At 46.9% G+C, this 19,869-nt stretch overlaps 2 protein-coding genes across 2 annotated transcripts in view; one reads left to right on the forward strand and one right to left on the reverse strand.

Annotated features, from left to right (window-relative positions):
* The window catches only part of CARS2 (cysteinyl-tRNA synthetase 2, mitochondrial (putative)), a gene marked incomplete at its 5' end in the record, with an annotated part of 31,218 nt that extends 18,715 nt beyond the window's left edge, over positions 1-12,503 (forward strand). The window contains 5 exons of the mRNA XM_010184665.1: positions 3,230-3,368; positions 4,700-4,823; positions 5,385-5,483; positions 8,583-8,840; positions 12,429-12,503. Coding sequence (XP_010182967.1) covers positions 3,230-3,368; positions 4,700-4,823; positions 5,385-5,483; positions 8,583-8,840; positions 12,429-12,503 — 695 coding nt within the window. The remainder of the gene's footprint in view (positions 1-3,229; positions 3,369-4,699; positions 4,824-5,384; positions 5,484-8,582; positions 8,841-12,428) is intronic.
* A 3,075-nt stretch (positions 12,504-15,578) lies between these two features.
* CARKD (carbohydrate kinase domain containing) overlaps positions 15,579-19,869 on the reverse strand; it is a 26,225-nt gene continuing 21,934 nt past the window's right edge. The window contains exons 5-6 of the mRNA XM_010184664.1: positions 18,182-18,302; positions 15,579-15,995 (exon numbers count right to left, since the gene is read on the reverse strand). Of these exons, the coding sequence (XP_010182966.1) occupies positions 15,845-15,995; positions 18,182-18,302 (272 nt within the window). The 3' untranslated portion in view covers positions 15,579-15,844. The remainder of the gene's footprint in view (positions 15,996-18,181; positions 18,303-19,869) is intronic.

A 19,869-nucleotide genomic window follows, 5' to 3' on the forward strand; every position in this document is an offset into this window, starting at 1 on the left:
CTGGAGCAAGGAATGGCCCTGGAACCCTGGAGCTAAGGCAACTTGTGCACCTTCTTTGCTGCATGTCAGCTGGCTGCATTTGAACCCCTGTGAGATGGATGTGACCTTTTTTTGCCATACTTCTAGGTTAAATACCTTCTTGTGATAAAAACAGAGGTCTGTCTGTGCAAATACAGGTGGTTTTGATGAAAGGATTCAGTTTATAGTGCCAGCAAGCCACTGGACAGATAAGGACTGCTCAAAGGTCTGCGCTTGCTACAGAATGAGGTAGGGTGCAGTGATTCACTGTCAGATAAAAAGCCAGAGTCAGTCCCTGTTGAACCAGGTATTTACTATGCAACCTCTCAGTTTATGTCCCTGCTATTGAATCACTTTGGTCTAAAGATAAGTTTACTGCACTCCTCCTCATCTTGCTGTCTGCTTAAGTATTTTTATGAGAAGTGAGATCCCAAGCGTCTTCTGTTTGTTCCTGAAAGGGTTTTTGTAACCCAAACCTGTTGACAATGTTTCCTACTTTCCCTGCTTGCAGGCAGTGGGGTTTTGTCCCCAAAACGCTCTCCTGGTCACCGGAACCCCTCTGGTGATTTTGTGCACCTGTGTAAACTGTAATAATTTGGTCCCTCTGGTCTTTTAATTACTTGTTGGTGCTAATAAACATGTATTTTGTAATTTGACAATGTGGTGGTGATGCTCTCGGTGGCAAAGAAGGGAAGGAGTAGGGAGTAGAAGATTTATGGAGCTGGGCTTGCCCGTGCTGCGCCATGGGTTTGCAGTGACTGCAGGCGGTGGTTTAGGAGAGGGCCTTGAATCGGGGAAGAAGAACGGCTTTAATCAAAGTGGGCTTCATCAGGATAAACTTTCATCAAGTATTCCTCGCGGGGTTCCCATAGCCAGGGTAATCAGTTGAGTAATCTTAGCAGATATAAATGATCCCTTCCAATATCTCGCTGTTTTCTAAAAGTCTGCACATCAGTCTTTTTAAAAGCTGAGTAAAGCTTAATATTAAAACCAATGCTAATGAGGCAGTAATGCAGATTTTTAATTATACAGGAGTGAAAAAATCTGACAAATACAAGTCCAGACTTATGCCTTACTTACACTGGGGTAAATCGTATGGAAAGTCTGTTTAAATAAGCTTCTTTGGGAATTTAGGCTAACCAAACCGAGTCCAGGTCTCACATCTGGCTGCTTCTGCCCTCTGAAATCTGTGCCCTAAGAGGCTGTGTCTGCTCACTGCTGGGTAGCTGCCCAAAGCAGTTGGCTGTAATGTGGGCAGGATCAGAGGTGAGATTTGCTGTGGAGGCTACGAGTGATGCTCAGTGCTGCTGAGATGAGGAATACAATGCGAGTGGTAGTTTGGGTGTTCCTGAGGGCAGAGGTCAGGCATAACTGCCCTGCCCCTCTGCTCTGGTAAGACCCCACCTGGAGTACTGCGTCCAGTTCTGGGGCCACAACATGAGAAGGCCATGGAGCTGTTGGAGCGGGTCCAGACGAGGGCCACAAAGGTGATCAGAGGACTGGAGCACTTCTCCTATGAAAACCGGCTGAGAGAGTTGGGGCTGTTCAGCCTGGAGAAGAGAAGGCTCTGGGGGAACCTTATTGTGGCCTTCCAGTTCATGAAGGGAGCTTACAGGAAGGCTGGGGAGGGGGTCTCTATCAGGGAGTGTAGTGATAGAACAAGGGGCAATGACTTTAAACTGGAAGAGGGTAGATTTAGGCTAGATATTAGGACAAAATTCTTTACTGTGAGGGTGGTGAGACACTGGCACAGGTTGCCCAGGGAAGTTGTGGATGTCCCCTCCCTGGAAGTGTTCAAGGCCAGGTTGGACAGGGCTTTGGGCAACCTGGTCTGGTGGGAGGTGTCCCTGCCCATGGCAGGGGGGTTGGACCAGATGAGCTTTAAGGTCCCTTCCAACCCAAACTGTTCTGTGATTCTGTGATTCTATGATAAAATGGTGAATCAGTACTGCACTGGCTGTGCATGGCTCTTGGATGTAAGTCATGGCTCTGGTGCAATGTTGTGGGAAGGAATACATTTAAACTTAGGCCTGTCCTTGGTGGACACAACTTCTACTGAATTCGGGTGAGCTGTCTTGTCTGTGGGGTCCAAGTGCTCCTCTACAGAAAAACTTGTGTTACTGTACAAATAAAAGAATTGCCTCTTGCTGATGGCAGCTTGCAGTAAAAGTGCCAGGGGCCAACACCTGCACTTCTGGGGCCTATGCAAGGCAAGAGGAGCCCGCTTAAGCCTGAGCCAGCAGAAGTGGAGGCTGATCGTTCCCAAAGCACTGTTGCCTGCCAAAGCTGGAGCCCCACTGAATAAGGATGTGGTGCACGGATGCCATGTCAGTGGGGGGCTAATGTCGTCTTTCCAGCTGGTGGAAGAAAAACACTGTAGAATTTGGGTATAACAGATCTCATTTGTAAAGCGGAACTCCACTTAAGATATCATGAATCGTTTACCTTATGGTTTTATCTTCTTTTCCAGTGACTGGAAGAGGCTTAGATATAAGTGTGTAAGTTAAGTGTGATGAATCATATCCCAGACATGCCTTATGAGTTTAATCAATTTGTATTTTCTCTAATAGTTGCCTTCAAAAATTGACACGGTCAGTTTAGTTTTGATATTGTGAGGGAATTGTGTATCTAGTGCAGAGTCTAGACTGCAAAATTTGAGGTCCATCTAGATTTTAGATGCTGGTGAAGCAGCCCTTTAAGTGCCTGTGTTCCTCACACAGTCAGTGGTGAGGGTTATGCCTCTCTAGAGGTCTCCAAATACAGAATTGGGATAGGAGCAAGCTTAGGGGTGAGATCAAAGGTATGTCTTGCCAACTTATATCTGGGGGGATGCTTAGAGATATATCCTATCCAAATGCTTTGGAGTAATAACTTCACTGAGAGATTCAATAATGAAAAAAAAAATAGTTTAAGTCAAGTAGCTATTGGTTCAATCAGCTTCCAGACACTTTTTGAATCAGTCTGGTACCTTTCCAGTAGATTATACTTTGTCATATGTAATGATTGTCCTTTATATTGATTTAATTTACCTAGTATGCATGAACAACAGAGTTTTTAATTAAATATGCAATTAATTACAAGAAAAGCTTGCTGTGACAAATACTAATAAGCTTTCCCTGGAATGACTTTGTCTAGAATATTGTTCCTGTGTATGACAGACAACATCCTTTCTATCATAACACCTGAATAATTTTATTTTCTTTTTCCTTAGGAGTAGAATTTAGTGATGAGAGCATGGAGGATGCAAAGCACCTTCTTCAGGCAATCTCCTCATTCATTAAAGATGCAAATGATTATATAAAAGGACAGCTGATATGTGACCCTGTTAGAGAAGACATACTGTGGGAAAGGTAAGTGCATCTCCTGTGTCTGAAAGACTGTGATTAAGTGAGCAGTGATTTGCTGAGAAGCTCTGAGGGCTGACCACTGTAGTGTACCAAGTCAGGACCAGAAGAAGGACTGGAGCAGTCTTCCCTGCGAGCCCTCACCAAGGGCAATTTGGGGTTTTTTTCCTTCTTTTTTCTAGCAAAAGCTGCTTTTCCTCATAGTCTGCTGCACTTAGAATACACTCTGGGATGTGGGATCAGACGGGAAATGTCCTGTGCTGTAGAAGTGAGTGGCAGCTTCCTCACGATGTGGGCACCTCACTGTTGAGGCGCTTGTGGCTGTGCCAGCTGAGGCGTACAAGGGCCACTGAAAAGTGTTACAGGGGAAGGGGAGTTTGAATTAACTGGTTGTGGTATTTGGCAAAAGCAGGTCCCTCAGCAGGAGGCTGCAGGAGGGCTGTTGGTGAGACATAAGGCTGAGAGACGCGGGGCATGTGGGCAAGTCAAAATGGACTGTCAGTGGGGAAAGTGGAGGGCACAACCTGTGTATCGGTGGATGAAAAAACAACCAAAATTAAACAGAGCTCTTAATTGGGAAAGTGGTAGATATGCAGTGGAGAGGGGGAAGCTTGCAGGGGAGTGTGTTGGGAAGAATGAGCTGGGGAAGCAGGCAAAAACACTCAGGCAAAACAGGGTTCAGGAGAGCCCCAGAGGCGCTAGGATGGCTTGAGGTTCCCCAGGTAACCCTGTTCCCCGAGCTTTATCATGAGATGCCATCATCAGGTAAGCGCTGTTGAGGTCTGTCCTCATCCTCCCGCTCACAGCGGCTGGCACTGATCCTGCAGCCACCAGTGCTGGTTGCCTGCTGGCTTTTGGTGCCGTGACTCGAATGGTCTCACCAAACCTTTCCACTTAGGCCAAGCTGAGTGGAGTCGCGGGGCAGTGAGTGGGCCTGCATGGGAAATGAGGAAGCAGTACCTGCTTCTGAGCTGGATCCTGCCAACAGGGCTCCTGGCAGACCCCAAAAATGGTTAATGTGCTTAATATCAACCTCATTTTTCATCTGTTTTTAAGTGGTTAAGGCAAGCCTTGCTCTGCCGTTGTTGGCCCCTGTGATTAACCGAGTATTTATTGAATGGATGTAGCGCTTTGGGTTTTGACGTGCGTCAAGTTCTTCCCTTTGCAGCTGAAGGATGTACTCTCCCTGATCAGCGTAGCATTGCCTATCGCTGGACAGCAGGGAAGGAAGCGGCCGTGTCCTTTCGATGGCTCCCTCTGGCTGAATGGCTGATGGATTCAGCGCACTGCTGGCACCTTGTTTGTCTTATCTTAAAAGTTTCCTCTGCTTCTTGAAGGCTGGCCAGCACTAAAGTAACCGTGAAGGCTGCGTTTGCAGATGACTTTGACACCTCCAGGGCTGTCGCGGCAATTATGGACCTCATTCACCATGGCAACAGACAGCTTAAGGCTGTTACTAAGGTAACCCATTAGGATACAGAGATCAGAAAATGACAGCTGTCCACTGTCCTACTGCTTAATGCAGACAGATTAGTTTATTGTTCACATAAGAAACCAGCAGAAACAAAGCTCCATAAATTGTTGACCTTAACAGTGCCCATTTGTCCCGCCCGTATTGCAGGAATTGTGTACGGCTATTTTTTGGGGGGGCTTCGTTGTGTCTGAAGGATGTTTCTTTCCTGCTGCCCTATGTTATTTATACCTAAAGTTTCTGAAAGGCCTGAAGTCATCGTGGCACGCTGCTGGTTTTACTGCAGGTTTTGTGTTCTTACCCCGCTTCTTCGCTTAATACCTACACACAGAAATCAGCCTAAATTGGGCAAGGAGGGGGGGAGGTGTTTGCTGCACCTTTGTGTTCTGAGGTGCTTTTATATCTGTAAGAGCTCCCATCCGGACAGGTGTTGCAGGAGGTAGATCTGTGTAATTGGTAACAGTTTTCCCTGGTGGATGAGGTGACATGGAGGTGCTGAGTTCTGTGACACGTATTGACCGCACAATCTCTTTTGGGTGTCTTTTAAACAGGATGCTGGATCTCCCAGGAGCTCTGTTGTGTATGGAAGCATTATTTCCTATATTGAAGGCTTTTTTAATGCCCTTGGGATGTCCTTTGGAGAAAGACAGGTACGAAACATCTCCTCTATGTGTACTTGTGGATGGTAGCAACGCCAGCGTTGTGTTTTGTGGAACGCTTTCCGAAAGCGTCAGATATAACAAAGTTATTTATGGTTTTAGCAAACCGTTCTGCACCGCTTGCAGTCTGTGCTGTGATGCCTTAGGAGAGCACGTGAGCAGGTGGAATAAGGGGTGGGCTTTTCTCTTTGTGGAGATGCTCCTGGGTGACTTCTGCAGCCATCGCACTGTGGGAATGAGAGTCTGAGGAGTGAAACAAGAAAAAGGCAGCACTGGGGGCCTTTAAGTTGGTCCCGTTCTGTCTGGCTTTCCCTCGGCTCTTCCTCTTCTTTCTGATGGTTGCACCCAGGCTGAATATTTGTGAGTGTTTGTGTTGTGGTATCCCTGTACAGCAGGAGCCGGGGCCCAGCTCCTCTGTAGAAAGCTGGGGTGCAGGGAAAAGGGGCCGTGGTAGGGCAGGGAGAGCAGCACGGGTGGCCTTCATTGGAAATACCTTATATATCCTCTAGTGCTTGGAAAGGTAAGGAGGGGGCAAAAAAGGAGAGAAAAAAGTTCAAAGTGAAGTACTGCACAGGGAAGAGGGTGATAAATACAGAGGTGATATATACGAATATATACTTGATATATATGGATGGGGAGCATTTAAAATGAGTGAGGTGTTGGAGGCTGCTGGGCTGTTCTGCGCTCCTCTCCTGCATAAATCTGGAGCTGAATACCTAGAAGTTGAAAACTTTCTTTAGAGAAACTGTTCTGCTAAAGATTTATTTTGGGGAGAGAGAGAAGAAGTCAAGAAAATGTGAGTAACCTTATTAATCCTTTTAGAGTCAGGCAGCATAGCAATAAATGCATTTATTTACAAAAAGGGGATTTTCCCACATCATTTCTTCCAAAGCAGCAGTTGGATATGGTTTGGCCGTGTCCTACTCCTCATCACCCATGGTTTGCCATGTTAGTCTTTACTGGCGTACTAAATGCTTACATTTGTCTGTAAGTCGATGGCAAAGTCGCTCCTGCAGACTCTGGCTTGTCTGCATGCTGGTGCCTGCTGCACCCGTGTTTTCTCTGAAAGCAGTGTCTGGCTGCTTTTCTCTTTCTCATGCTGTGCCAGCTTCCCTGGGGCAGCAGAGGGCGCTGGTGCGAGGGTGGGCAGGAGGGAAGGAGCGGCCACCTCGAAGTCTTCTCCGTCCCTCTGCTCTTTTGGCTTCCAGTAAATGAATCAGTCAGAATCTTCATCAGAAAGGTCCATGGGTGAGTAAATAAGATGTTACAGCGATTGCTCCCTGACCTCCAGACCAGCCACAACAGGTCAGGGTCCAACCTTTCTTGCCCCTTAGCCCCGGGAGCAGTCCCTGACCACTACGGGTGCTGGCATGGGCTGTTTGGGAGAGGGTTGGCCAGCCTGGCAGCCACTGTCCCAACAAGGGATGGTTCATCTTAGTCTGGTGGTTGTATAAAATAAGGCTGCCTGTCTCTCTCTGCACTGGCAGCCACAGGCAGGTAACATGAATCCATCTGGAAAGATGATGGGTGGAAACCATTGTGCTTGTTTTAGGGCTGGAGAGCAAAGGTGAGGGCTTTTGCTCTGCCGAGGAGCGCTGTGTCGTGGGTGCAGCCAGGGGCTAACAGGTGATTTATCTGTGGGGTAGCAAGGGCCAAATTTCCATAGAAAACTTCTTATGAGCTCTTTGGATTGGTTGGTAGTGCAGGAGAAGAAATTCAGAGGTCAGCCCTCAGTGACTGCACAGTGTGTTCTGTAGGAATCACATCGGTTCATCTCGTAAGGCTGCCCCTCCTTTTGGTGGATCTTGCCGTGTGTCATGAGTGGGTGCCTGGTTTGAACTTCAGCAGTGGCGTTTGTAGAGCCGCGTTTCTTGCGCCCCTCATCATTTGTCTTTCCACTCCCTTCTGTATTTAAGCCTTTATTCTGCCCTTTTACCTGCCCCAGGTTATGACGGAGCATTTCTGGTGCTTAGATTTATTACCTTCTTCAGTATCACAAACTTCTTCTTCAGAATGTTCACGTTTTGAAAGTCTGGGGAATTTGCTGCTGGTTTATGATTGTGGAGAGCATTGAGCATATCCCCTATGCTATCTTCAATAGCTTCCCCTTCACCTCCTTCTCCTCCTCTTTGTTTGCTTCACTCAGTGACCTCCAAATCTGCTCCCTTTCATTCCCACCCCGTTGTCAGTGACTACCTACAGTCCCCTCTGGCTTTAATTACTCAGTTGCTCTTCTGCTTCCAGGCGACTTTGACCTCCAGCCTTGCTGTGCTTTAAATTTCACCGCTCCTCCTCTTGTGTCTTGGTGCTAAAACACCACAGTGGCGCCTTCTCCTGTGTTAGCTCCCGTCGTGGTGCCCATCAGAGCAGGACACTCCAGGAGGACTGAGGCCGTTCCCATCCCCTGGTGTTGACCAGCGAAACTTCTGCCAAACCGGAGGAGGCCAGGGAAGGTCGGAGCTGGTTGGGGCCAGGCAGCAGCCCTAAATGTGCGCTGTGTGCAGTGGCTGCTGCTCGGTCAGACCTTGTTGGGGGGCTGATAAGATGGGTCAGGTAAAGGCTGGAGAAAGGATACTCTGGAGACTTAAAGTAAAAAATACCGGATTTTGCTGGTTTGTGATTCTTGAAGAGGGTCTGGAGCTCTAATGCAGAGAAAGGGGCTGGAAACTCTCGCTCTGCAGACATTTAGAGCTGTGGGACTGCCTGAGCTGGCAGCTGTGTCAGATGGCTCTTGCCAGGCCTTTTTTTCTATTAATTTCTCTAATCCCTTGTTAATTGATGCACGCTTCTGGCACCTGGGAGGTTTCCTGTTTCCCACAGTTGGGTCATGCAGCATGTTGTGTTCCCGTGAGAGCCCTCTGCTCCAAGACAGACGCTGTCCTGCACAGGAATGCACTCAACTACTTCCAGGTGTGCCTGTACTGTCACTTTTGCCCAGCATAGGTGAGATTGTGATGTTTTAATCCTACCAATACCATGAGAGATGCACAACCAAGAGAGATTATGAGGCCTTGACGTATGCTACTGGGTTGGGGTTGATTATTTTCAATAGTTTTCCGATGTTTGTAAAGCAGCCTGTTTGGTTTTCAGGTGGCCGTGGGAGGAGGTGACTCGGCTGTGCTCTCCAGTGTCATGGACGAGCTGGTTCGGTTCCGCACTAAGGTCCGTCGCTACGCGCTCGCTCTGCCCGAAGAAGCGGCAGCAGAAGCTGTGCCAACAGCGGGGGCCAAAAGACCCACACAGGAGGAGAAGGAAAAGAGGCAGCAGCTGCTGAGGGAGAGAAAACCCCTTCTGGAGGCTTGCGACAGCCTACGTGGAGACTTGGCCGCCTTTGGAATCTACGTAAAGGTAGGAGGCAGCGGCCCATTTTGTGGGGCAGTTAATTTTTTTTAAGACAGCATTTTGTTTTTGGCCTTTGTGCCCCTTCAGCAGCTTTCAGTGTTGTGCCCTGCTCCCTGCAGTTGCAGGAGGTGGAAGCCAAGCCCCTGCCTGGTTGTACCCCTGCTCATCTCTTCTGCTCCCCCTCAACCTTGTGTCTCCGTGCAGGCTGTAGCTGCTTCTGCAGTTACTGAGGGTGTGTTATTTAGCCACTGAAAATCCCACAACATTCAGAAATCCCCAAGTTGCCCAAGTTGAGTCCAGAAGAAAGGCTGTGAGTAATCTGTGCTGTTTTTAAAAAGATTGCAGAGGAACTGAAAAGTAAACTGAGATGACTTATTAAAATAATGCTTTCCCTCTACCCTCCCCATATTCCCACACCAAAAATAGACGTCCTTATGAGAAAGTTTTGTCCATCTTCAGCAGCTCCATTCCCAACTGTTCCTGAGCCATGAGTACTTTGCCTGATTTCCTGTACTACTCCTCTCTCCACCCTGTTTTCTGCTTTCAGCCTATACCTAATGTGACTGTGCTTTTCTTTCTCCATTACCTCAGTGGTGTCTCCTGCTCCAGAGAAATCCCTTCACTGGCTTATTGTCATAGAACCACAAAATGGTTTGGGTTGGAAGGGACCTTAGGGCCCCCCTGTTCCACCCCCCCTGCCATGGGCAGGGACACCTCCCACCAGACCAGGTTGCCCAAAGCCCTGTCCAATCTGGCCTTGAACACTTCCAGGGAGGGGGCATCCACAACTCCCCTGGGCAACCTGTGCCAGTGTCTCACCACCCTCATAGTGAAGAATTTCTTCCTAATATCTAGTCTAGATCTACCCTCTTCCAGTTTGAAACCATTCCCCTTCGTTCTGTCTCTACCTGCCCTTGTAAAAAGTCCCTCCCCAGCTTTCCTGTAGGACCCTTCAGGAACTGGAAAGCCACAATAAGGTCCCCCTGGAGCCTTCTCTTCTCCAGGCTGAACAACCCCAACTCTCTCAGCCTGTCTTCATAGAGGAGGTGCTCCAGTCCTCTGATCACCTTTGTGGCCCTCCTCTGGACTCGCTGCAACAGCTCCATGTCCTTCTTATATTGGGAGCCCCAGACCTGGACGCAGTACTCCAGGGGGGTCTCACCAGATCAGAGCAGAGGGGCAGAATCACCTCCCTCACCCTGTTGGCCACACTTCTTTTGATGCAGCCCAGGATGCAGTTGGCCTTCTGGGCTGCAGGTGCACGTTGCTGGCTCATGTTGAGCTTCCCATCAACCAGCGCCCCTGACCTCAGGGTTATTCTCAAGCCATTCTCCACCCAACCTGTATTTGTGCTTGGGATCACCATATCCTAGCTTCAAGGTGCTACGTTGCTTTTTTAATGGGTGCCACTTCTTCCAGCTCCTCTTGCTTCACTTCTCACCTGTGCTCCACCCTTTGCTGGGTTAGTGTTGTGCCTTAGTGCAGAACAGTCCTCCACTTTCCTGTGTCTTTCCCTCCATGCTGCTCACATTTTCCCCTCACTCAGGAACTAAGCCTTGCGTGGTCTCCTTGCATTGTTTGACCAAGGGGAGGATTTAAAGCACAGTGACTTTAGAGAGTGACAGCAGACACCCCTGTTGGCTGCTGAACATGAGAGCAGCCATTTGTCAGCACACCTATTAAAAGCAAACACGAAGTGTGGTTGGCTGTTGAGTGAGCTCAGATGGGAGTGAGCGTGCTGGTACAGACTGGAACGAGGGCCAAAGCGCAGTGGTGGTGAGCTACAGCTGTGAAGCAGAGGAAGACCCTGGGAAGGTGGAACACCTGCTTCCTTCACTTGTTTGTGCACAGCTACATCTTCACTCCACTTACCTGTCAAGAAAGTTTGCAAATCCAAACAACTGCACTGAGACAAAGTCCTGAAGAAGACGACTCCTTTTTGCTCCGTTTGGCACAACGGCTGCAGCCCCACCTCCACCCTTTTGAAGATTTGAGTTGTTCTTAAAGGGATTTACAGACGTTTAAAAACCTCCTAGAAATTGCCCTTAGTCAGGATTCAGCCTATTCCATTTATTTATTTATTTATTTAAATAACCTGAAGCTTGGCATAATCTGTCTCCTTGTCCCAGAGTGGTTTTCTCCTGCAGACGAAGCACGTGTGCACGTGTGAGCACACACAGCACGCGTCCAAAGCTGAAATCCTGCTTTCGTGTGGGAGCATCTGAAGGTGTGCTGAGAGGGCTGCCCAGCTCTTGCCTTTGCAGATCCCAGAGTCCTGCAGACGGAGCAGCGCAGCTCTGCGGTTCCTCATGAGCCTTCCCAGAGCAAAGACATGGCAAGATGTGGCCCTACCCAAAGCAGGGCTCTTGCCACCCTGGGTTGGCTATTGCCAAGAATGCCACAGTAACACAGCAGCTAGCAGCTGGGTCCTGCGTGCCTGATAAGCACTTGAGGAAGTAATTTGAATTTCTCTTTTCTACCCAGCCTCCCATTTCCATGCAACTTTTATAAGCCCCATGATACGCATGTGGTAATGCAGCTGTCAATGTGCCCTCCCTCTGTCACCTGCAGCTGAAGGCAACCAGCAGCTTCTCGAGTCCATGAGCAGGAGGAAAAGCAGCGGGACAGATGAAGCAGACAAGCCCCATTTCCCCCCAGTGCAGGCTATAGGAACCCTTGGCTTGGGGCTGGGCAGGGAGGGGTTGGCTGTTTTAGGGTGCGAGTAGCAACTTAGAGAATGCCAGTAACTTCATTCACTTAAAAATCAGCTTTGAGGAAAGGGTAATTTCTCCTTCAGGTTGGATGTTTGTGATTTCTGGACCTTGGCTGCTTCTCTCAATGCAGATGCTGTTTTGTTTGTCTGAAGTTAGAGAACTTGCAACAAGCTAATTAAAACATCCACCAGTCTTTTTGTGTCATTACAGGGTGCATGAAATGCAAGCTCATCTGTGCTGTGAAGTGAAATGTAGTAATTACATCTTTACACATCAAAAAGTTTTCACTTTCATGTAAAGAAAAAGGACGTTGTATTCCAGCCTCTCTCATGAGTTGGGGTTCATTTGACACTTTTTAGCACGTTAAACTTGTTTCCACATTCAGATGATAACTTCTGTTTCATTTTCAACAACTGCAGTCAAGGCTGGACCTTCACAACCAGAAATGTAATATTCTGTAATATTCTTTCAAAAATACGACAGCCATTGCATTACAGCAATTTACAGCAACGAAGCATTATCCTAAAATTCAGGAGATCCAATATGTTGGGCAATATATTCTCATGTATTGGCCACAAGAGGAGCCATTTTCCATGCACACGAATCATTTAAACATGAAAATGCAACCCAGTTTCACAGAAGTTACTCATGTAAGCGAGACTACACCCCGCTGCAGCATCCCACACTGACACTTCTATAGTAGTGGGGTTGTTTTATGTTCTTAACTGGGAAGAGGTGTCTGGGTTTGTTTTAGAGCTTCCTAGCATCAGTAGAAATGGTGCTCCTGTGGGATGGTATCGCCACAGAACCAACCACCTACACACGATGATACCTGTGTGGTGCAGGTGGCTGGGACTGACCCGCTCTCCTCTTCTTGCAGGACAGAGCCGCTGTTTCCACCTGGGAAATGGTGGAAGGAGGCCAGGCAGAGCGCCAGACTGAGGAACAAAGCTGATCCTTCATCCTGGGACTTGGGTTTTTTTTGTTTCAGCTGCTTTGGGAACAGTTGTAAATATCAATAATTTGAAAATAAAATCTTTGGAACAGAACAGCTAACGAAGATACAGTCCGAGCAAAACTGTTGCCACTACTACTAGGAGGTAAATAACTCCAGGCCTCCCAGCAGGTGTGTATGTGGTACAGGTGGTGGGAGCTTCCGAAATACAGGGTAGCAGAGAGGCAGCCGTGGTGCCTGACCCAAGCCTCAGTAATACCGCAGGAACTGCCCCAGTTGCTGTGTGATCTGCGCTCACATCTCTGTTGCTGAGCTGGCAGCAGGAGTTAAAGCACAGTGAAGAGGCAACGACTTCAGCCTGAGGGTGATAACACCAAGTTTTATGCCTCCTGGTTTACACAATTCTGTTTTCCTCAGGCACTTCCAGCCTTGAAGTGTTTCCTTATTGCAGTGGTGCTGCTTTGGTCCTGTGATACCTTTAACCATACCATGGTGGTATCCTATAACATAGTTTGGTATCTTTTCAGCTCGCTTTTGGACAGGATGGGAGTGCAGCACACTCAGGATCTCTCTCCATCAGAACTGGGAAGAGAAAAATCAGTTTAGTGTTTAGTTATTAAGCCCCTGCAAAAGAAATAACCTGTCTGAATTTCGGGATCAGTGTTAAGTGTCCATATTGGAAATAAACCGGCTGTTGTACGCTGCGTGGTAATACCCACATGGGCACGCACGCCTTACACACCACACGAGGTCAGATCAGAACAGCTTTTTTCTTCTGCTGTGTTTCTGTTAAAAAATATCCCCTTCATGGTATGGATGTAAAGGGGTGCAGAGCGGCCTCGCTCACACATGAGGCAAACCTCTGTTCTAGCAGCTGAGTTTACATGCGGCTCGTGTTGCCTGCGGGCACACTTCATCTAAAGCAATTTGTGATAACAAAATCAAGAAGGCTCATTCATCCACAAGGAATTTGAACATACAATTCACACAAGTAGCCTGTTCAAAAGGGCAGTGGCTTTCTTTTTTATGATGGTTATTATATAATAAAATGTGCAGCTGTTTCTCCGCTCCCTTCTAGAGAAGACTGGGGGGGGGGCGGGTCTTCCTTAGCACTTTTTGGCAGATACTTATTTGACACCATTGGTATTTTGTGTTGTGTTTTGTTAAAGGGGGGGGGGGGGGGGGGTAGCTGTATTGCTCCAGTAAACGAGAACGAATGGCAAGCTGTCAGCTCTGCGTTGGAACACACCAAACAAAGTACACACAGTTAATTTGCTATTATTTTTTTTATTTCCTACCAAAAGAAACTGCTACATTTCCAGAATGCTGAAAAATTGTAACAACTCGAATACATGAGTGAGTAACAGAGTTACAAGGTCTGTGTAGATTTAAAACCAAGGTGGCAGGTTGAAATTGGTACTGAGCTCCGGTAATTGATTGACCTCGCCTACAAATGCCATTTAGCTATAACACCACTGATGGTCTAAATACAAAAAAAATTGCTCGTTTTAAAGGAAATCCAGTCGTTGTTTTCAAATGCTTTAACTTTCTGATTTTATTGAGAAGGGGGTTAGTTTTAAGGGGAAAAAAACAACAGTAGCTTGGTTTCCCCAAGATGTAGACAGTTTACAAAACTGCTTAAACACAACACCAAAACATCATCTTTTATGAGTAGATGTTGCTCAAATCTAAAAAGTCTGTGGACCCTCACAGACCGAAAATGAGCAAACATTTAAACACCTATTTTCAAAATAGGTAACTGGTTTAAAAAGAAAACAAACAAACAAACAAAACCGAACAAAGAAATGCACGGGGGTGAGGTAGTAGTCACAGTGCATCCGGAAATCCCAGCGCTACGGGCAGCAGGGAAATCCTCTGAGCAGCCTTTCCCATCCCAGGTGCTGTCTGTGGGCAGCCTTGGCAGGGTACAGCACTGCTCTGAGCAGTGTGCAGGACACCCTAGTCCTGAGCTACAGCACCAGAAAAGAGTGGCTGCAATGAATATAGAACATCTACTGCAACAACTCGGCACAGCGTATGCTTGTTCCTGCGCTGTATATACACACTTAGAGCTGGGTTGTAGGTTTAAGGGCAGGACCCACTGCCAGACCTCACGGGAAGTTTTGTGAATGGACTTGGCGTGAACTTGGCCCTCTCTCTGTATTGGTTCAAACCCTACAAGCTTTGACTGATTTTCAGAAATTTAAGAAACCATACTGTGCAAAATCCCACACAACTTCCCCTCTATACCCAGCACTCGGCCAACGAGCCAGGCAGGTATGGCCCTAAGAGCAGAAGTCCTGCTTGTCTTTAGGGATCGAGGAAAAAGCCCCTAAACCCGGGTGCTGCACCAGCCAGAGTTTTTCTGTTCCTGCCTTTGGCCTGCACAGCACTACGAGTGTACAGGTATGTGCTGCTGTCTGCCTTGTATTCCTTCAGCTCATATTCCTGCTCTGTGTCTGTACGCTGGCCCCGAACTCCACAGGCAATGTGAGTTTTCACTTCACTCTTCCACAGTCACTGAGAGTGTGTCCAGTTCAGTCAGGTATCACCAAGATCCTGACCTCACCTAGTGCCTCTGGAATGAGAATTTCACCAAATTCATCACAGCAAGTTCTAGATGAGTCAAGGCCAGCTACAGGAATAGAAAATACTTATTTTTCAGGTAAGCATAACTACTGTTTACTGCTAAGATACCCTACAGTATATCCTTAACCTGTGATGGGGGAAGGCTGTTTTGCAGGAAGGGGTGTACTGCCGAAATGAACGCTGCCTCTGGGACTGGGAATGGGGAAAGGCAACTACTTACATTCAAAACCTACAGCAACTCTCATGCATTCCCTTTCCAAAGAGGCTCACTTTTTGCTTCTTAGTATACTAGCATGGCAAAAAAGGAAGTGCAATAGCTAATTCCAGACAGAGGGTCTAAGACTGAAAACATGACAACCTTGGTACAATCCAAGAAATTCGGTCGAGCTGGTGGAAGAATTTTACCTAGAGTATCAAGTGCATTTTCTTTTTTTTGCTGTTCACACTTCAGTTATTGCTCAATAACTATCAAAAAGAACAGAGGAATACTTTCAGTTTAGTTTTATTATATTATAACAGATCTGCAACTACAGCTTATTTCAGCCAAAACATTTTTGTATTCCAAACTCTTAAAAAATATCTACATTAATCATATTTTTCTATTCTTAAAAATAAAAAAAAATCTACCTAGCATACCAATGCTGCTACAGCACTTGAAAGGGTGTATTACTTATGTAAATCCTACAGTAAATGTAATTACTCTTGCAGTCATGGTTCTTCCTTTTCCTTTCTTCTTCTCTGCTGCTTTGGCTTCAGGTTTCAAAAAGTTTGCTAAAAGCTGTTCCAACTTCTGAAACCATGTCAGAGGCAGTCATTGAGCGTCCGAATTTTTGAAAGGCTTGGTGGTTGGACTGCCTGGTCAGAGAGCAAGCTCCAAATGCAGCCACTAGAAAGGGGTTTTGACTGAAAGGAAAAAAAAGAACAACATTATAAGCGAAACCTGAACGCTCTTGTGTAATTCCTAAGGTGGTGGACATAATCTTCATGCCCACAGATGTTTGTCAGTATTTTTGGGAAGGCCTTTTAAGCAGCCTTAAGTGTTTCTCTGACTCCTGCATTGCAGAGCATCTTTGGCTGAATTTTTTTAATGAATGTGACTGAGTGAAGACCACCACCTTGTGCAGGATGCACAAGGAAAACACCCTTGCTTAAAGAGCCAGCAAGACGGTGTTCAATGTCTAGGTTTACCTCTGTGAAACTTCATCCTTTCCTTCAGGGGAAGACTGCAGTCTCCCCTGCCAGCCCTTTAACTCCCCTTACTGCCCCCTTGCTGGGTAACTTGGTTTAGTTTTGTACTACAGGGGGTGGGGGAAGGACCGGGGGATGCAGACAAGGGATGATTTTTAACAGGGCCATAATCAGTGTTGTGGGCTTTCATGAGACACAGGCTGGGCCATGGGAGCTGCTTCTGCTGCTTTTACAGCACCAAAGCAGAGGGAAACAACCACGGGGTAATTCAGCAGCCAGCCCTGGGCTCCAGTGGCCAACCGCTTAAAAACCTCACAAAGCTCTGCCACAGCTGGGACGTAGCTGCTCTTAAGTCTCTAAGGACCTTCTGACAACATAAACCACAGGTAAAGCAAAAAATGAGTTTTATGATTAGGTGTTACCAGGGCAGGTTCAAGTATCATTTCGTCGTAAACAGCAATTTCATACCCTGATACTCATACTCCAAAGATACCACCTTGGCATCCTGCCTCCTTAACAGGAAAATCCTATCTGCTATACCATTAGAACCCGTGCAACCTCAGTGTTTCAAAACCCTGCTCTGCACAGACCTGTTTGGAAGCAGCAGAGCCATGCACAAGCTCAGGACTGGCTGGACTGCCTGCAGCGCAGTCTGCAAGCTGATGCCCTGATTCACTGAACCCAAAAAGCTCCTCCTTTCCCAAAGCACACAAGATAAACACCTGCCGTGCTGATCCTGTTTGAGAAGGGTCACCTTAGCACCACCACAGGAGACACGATGTATCGCTGGTGCCAATTATACTCTCCCACTTTTCCTTCATCTATAAAATAAAGGCGTTTCTGAGCAAGCTGTCTGGAAGAGCCACAGGAGCCCAAGTCAGGAAAGGCTGGCGAACACGTGCTGTGTTTGCTGATCTCTCCAACAATTTAATACTCATCTGTTGTACACCACGCAAAAATGAACTCATCCTTTTAATGAAGCAAAATTCTTCCTTTAGTGGCAGCTGCAACTTCAGCTACACAAACAACCTTGGTGTTATTTTTCGTTCTGGCTATGTTAGATTTCAGGATTTTTAAGTCTGGTTCAACTGGTCCCTCGTTCCTCCTGGGGGACCTGGTGCAGTGCTCTCACGGCGTAGTTAGCTCCCATGGACACCTGACTACGAACGATCTCCACTCCTAAAGCTTCAACAGCTCATTACTTACTGGGACGAGGGACTGTTATTCCCCAAGTGCTTGTGCCAGGGTTCCTTTCGACTTTATTTAAAGCAGCTACCTCCACAGAAGGACTACGTGACTGTATGGACCAACCAGTTGGAGAGGAATTGACGTGATTTAACAAGAAAGCCAGCAGTCAGCTGCAGCTGTGTGGCTACTTTATGTACAGCCAAACTGCACTGCCATTTGGCCTTAAAACAGTCACCTCTTTGAAATTGTATTTTATTTGTGAGTTTCAACTTACCTGCCTCACTGAATTACTTAGGTACAACCAAGAGGAGGATTCACCAAATTACAGAAATAAAGCTAAATAAGGTGTTTTTTGAATTACACAGATGTTACTGCCAGTGACTACCACTTATTTATTCTTCATGCTTCCTGCCTACATTTAGTTGTTTTGAAAACACAAACTCCATGCATAAATGTCCTTGGGAATCGATCCAGGTTCACACTATTATTCTGCCTCAGACTTGGGAGATGTTAGGTTACTGAAGAGTCTGTTGTGTTAAAATTATAACTCTTACATAGACTGCTCTAGAACACCCATGCATTTTTTGAAGGTGTATGGATACCTTAGTGCCAGTGACTCCAATTTCATCTGGAAATTTCTCTAGCAGGTCTACATTGGCCAAAGGAGAACACAAACTCACAAGAATTAAGAAGTTATCAATCAACATTCGTACCCGTTTGTTTTCTCTGCTCCAGCAAGAAATGCCCAGTGCGCCAAGACTCCAAGAGACCCAGACAGGAGGTCCCCCTGCCCACCGCATCTCCGGCTGCTTCCTTCGTGGCTGCACACGAGCACTGTGAACAGACACCAACACCAAAGTCACCTGCATGTTTTATTCTATTTACCATGGCATCGCTGTAGCTGTGAGGGTTAACCTCTGAGGCACGCAGGTGAGAGATTAATCCTAGGCAGCAGTGTATGCTGAAGTATGCTATCCTTAAAAGAAATAAACTGCATTAACATTTTAAAAATACTTCTCTAATTTCTCTTCAATCCTTTACAAGTAGCATCGCACAATGTATGCACCTTCTCCACTTCACTCAGCTTGCACAGAAGGTTCAGTAGTAATGAGTTTAGTGATTCATGAGAACTGATGCTGCCACAATGAGCAACCACCCCAAAATGGATCAGGCCCCTCCACAAAGCCATCACACAAATGCAGCTCTCCAGTCTCCGACCTTCAGTTTACAAACGTGAACCGAGGTGTTTTACGAAGAGCAACTGTGAAACAGAAAAATCTCAAACCTTCTGCCATGCCAGTCAGGAAGATACTCTCCTGAAAACAGCCTTTTCCTTTGGCCTTGTAACAACCATCGGCAAAGAGATCCCTTTTTCTGCCTAACCAACAGCGTCCCCAGCAGCTGCGTGTGCTTCTGTCACTGTGGGAAGGCTCTGCTGGATGATGTTACATTTCTACTTGAAATGTTACAATGTTACATATCTATTTCAAATACAGGAAGGACCTTGGTCAAACTGATCGCTGTGGAGCTTTACCTATGAAGTACATGCAAATACTCGCACTAAATTTAACTCCTTTGTTCTCCACTCTCAACAAGACCAAGGAGGAAGCCTGAAGGATACATAAGGCGCACACACAAAAAAATGCCAGCACCGATTCTGCTGCCCTTCTCCAAAAACTCTCTTGTGGGTACAGATCTATCCCTTAGCTCTCCTTCTTACCAGGCTCTGAAAAAAAAGCCAGGAGAAATTTATTTTCCCCTCCTAGGGGAATGGCAGAGCTTGCAGAATCGCTGGTGGTCAAGCCGTGCCCCTTAGCACGGTCAGTCAGCTGCTGCGGAGCTGCTCAGGTAGGGCCTACCTGGACAACAGCTCTCACCCCAATTTTCTCAAGTCACCCGGGCCGGCTTTCTCCAAGGTGTGGGAACAGAGCAGTCCAGGTGTTTCACGGGAGTACTACTCACATTTTAAACCAGAATTTTTTCCTTACAAAGCAATGGGAAAAATCTGCACAAAACTGAAGGGCTTGCAAGTAAACCTTCACAAATAGCAAGAGGTAAAAAAAACTACTCAGGTAAACCTGTTTCAGTTCATTAGCATAGTTAATTTCTGCTTTTTGTTAGTGGGTGCAGCAAAGAATTGAACTTCACTTCCATTTCCTACCCATTCTTCCTGCAGTAATTGCTGGGCGTTGAGGCCAGGCAGTTGTGCATTTCTGCTGCCACTGAGAGGGCAAAGATTCATCAGTCACCACGAACACGGCAGACATGGCTGCAGCGCTGCCAGCAGCTAATTTTCCCAATCACTCGTCTCCCCTCCCCCTTCCCTCCCAAATTAAGATTCTGGATGTGTGTTTTCAGCGAGCAGTAGTTAACGTCAAATTTCACGAGTGTAATGCTCTTC

The sequence above is a fragment of the Mesitornis unicolor genome, unplaced genomic scaffold, assembly GCF_000695765.1.
Source record: "Mesitornis unicolor isolate BGI_N332 unplaced genomic scaffold, ASM69576v1 scaffold10385, whole genome shotgun sequence".
NCBI lineage: Eukaryota > Metazoa > Chordata > Aves > Mesitornithiformes > Mesitornithidae > Mesitornis > Mesitornis unicolor.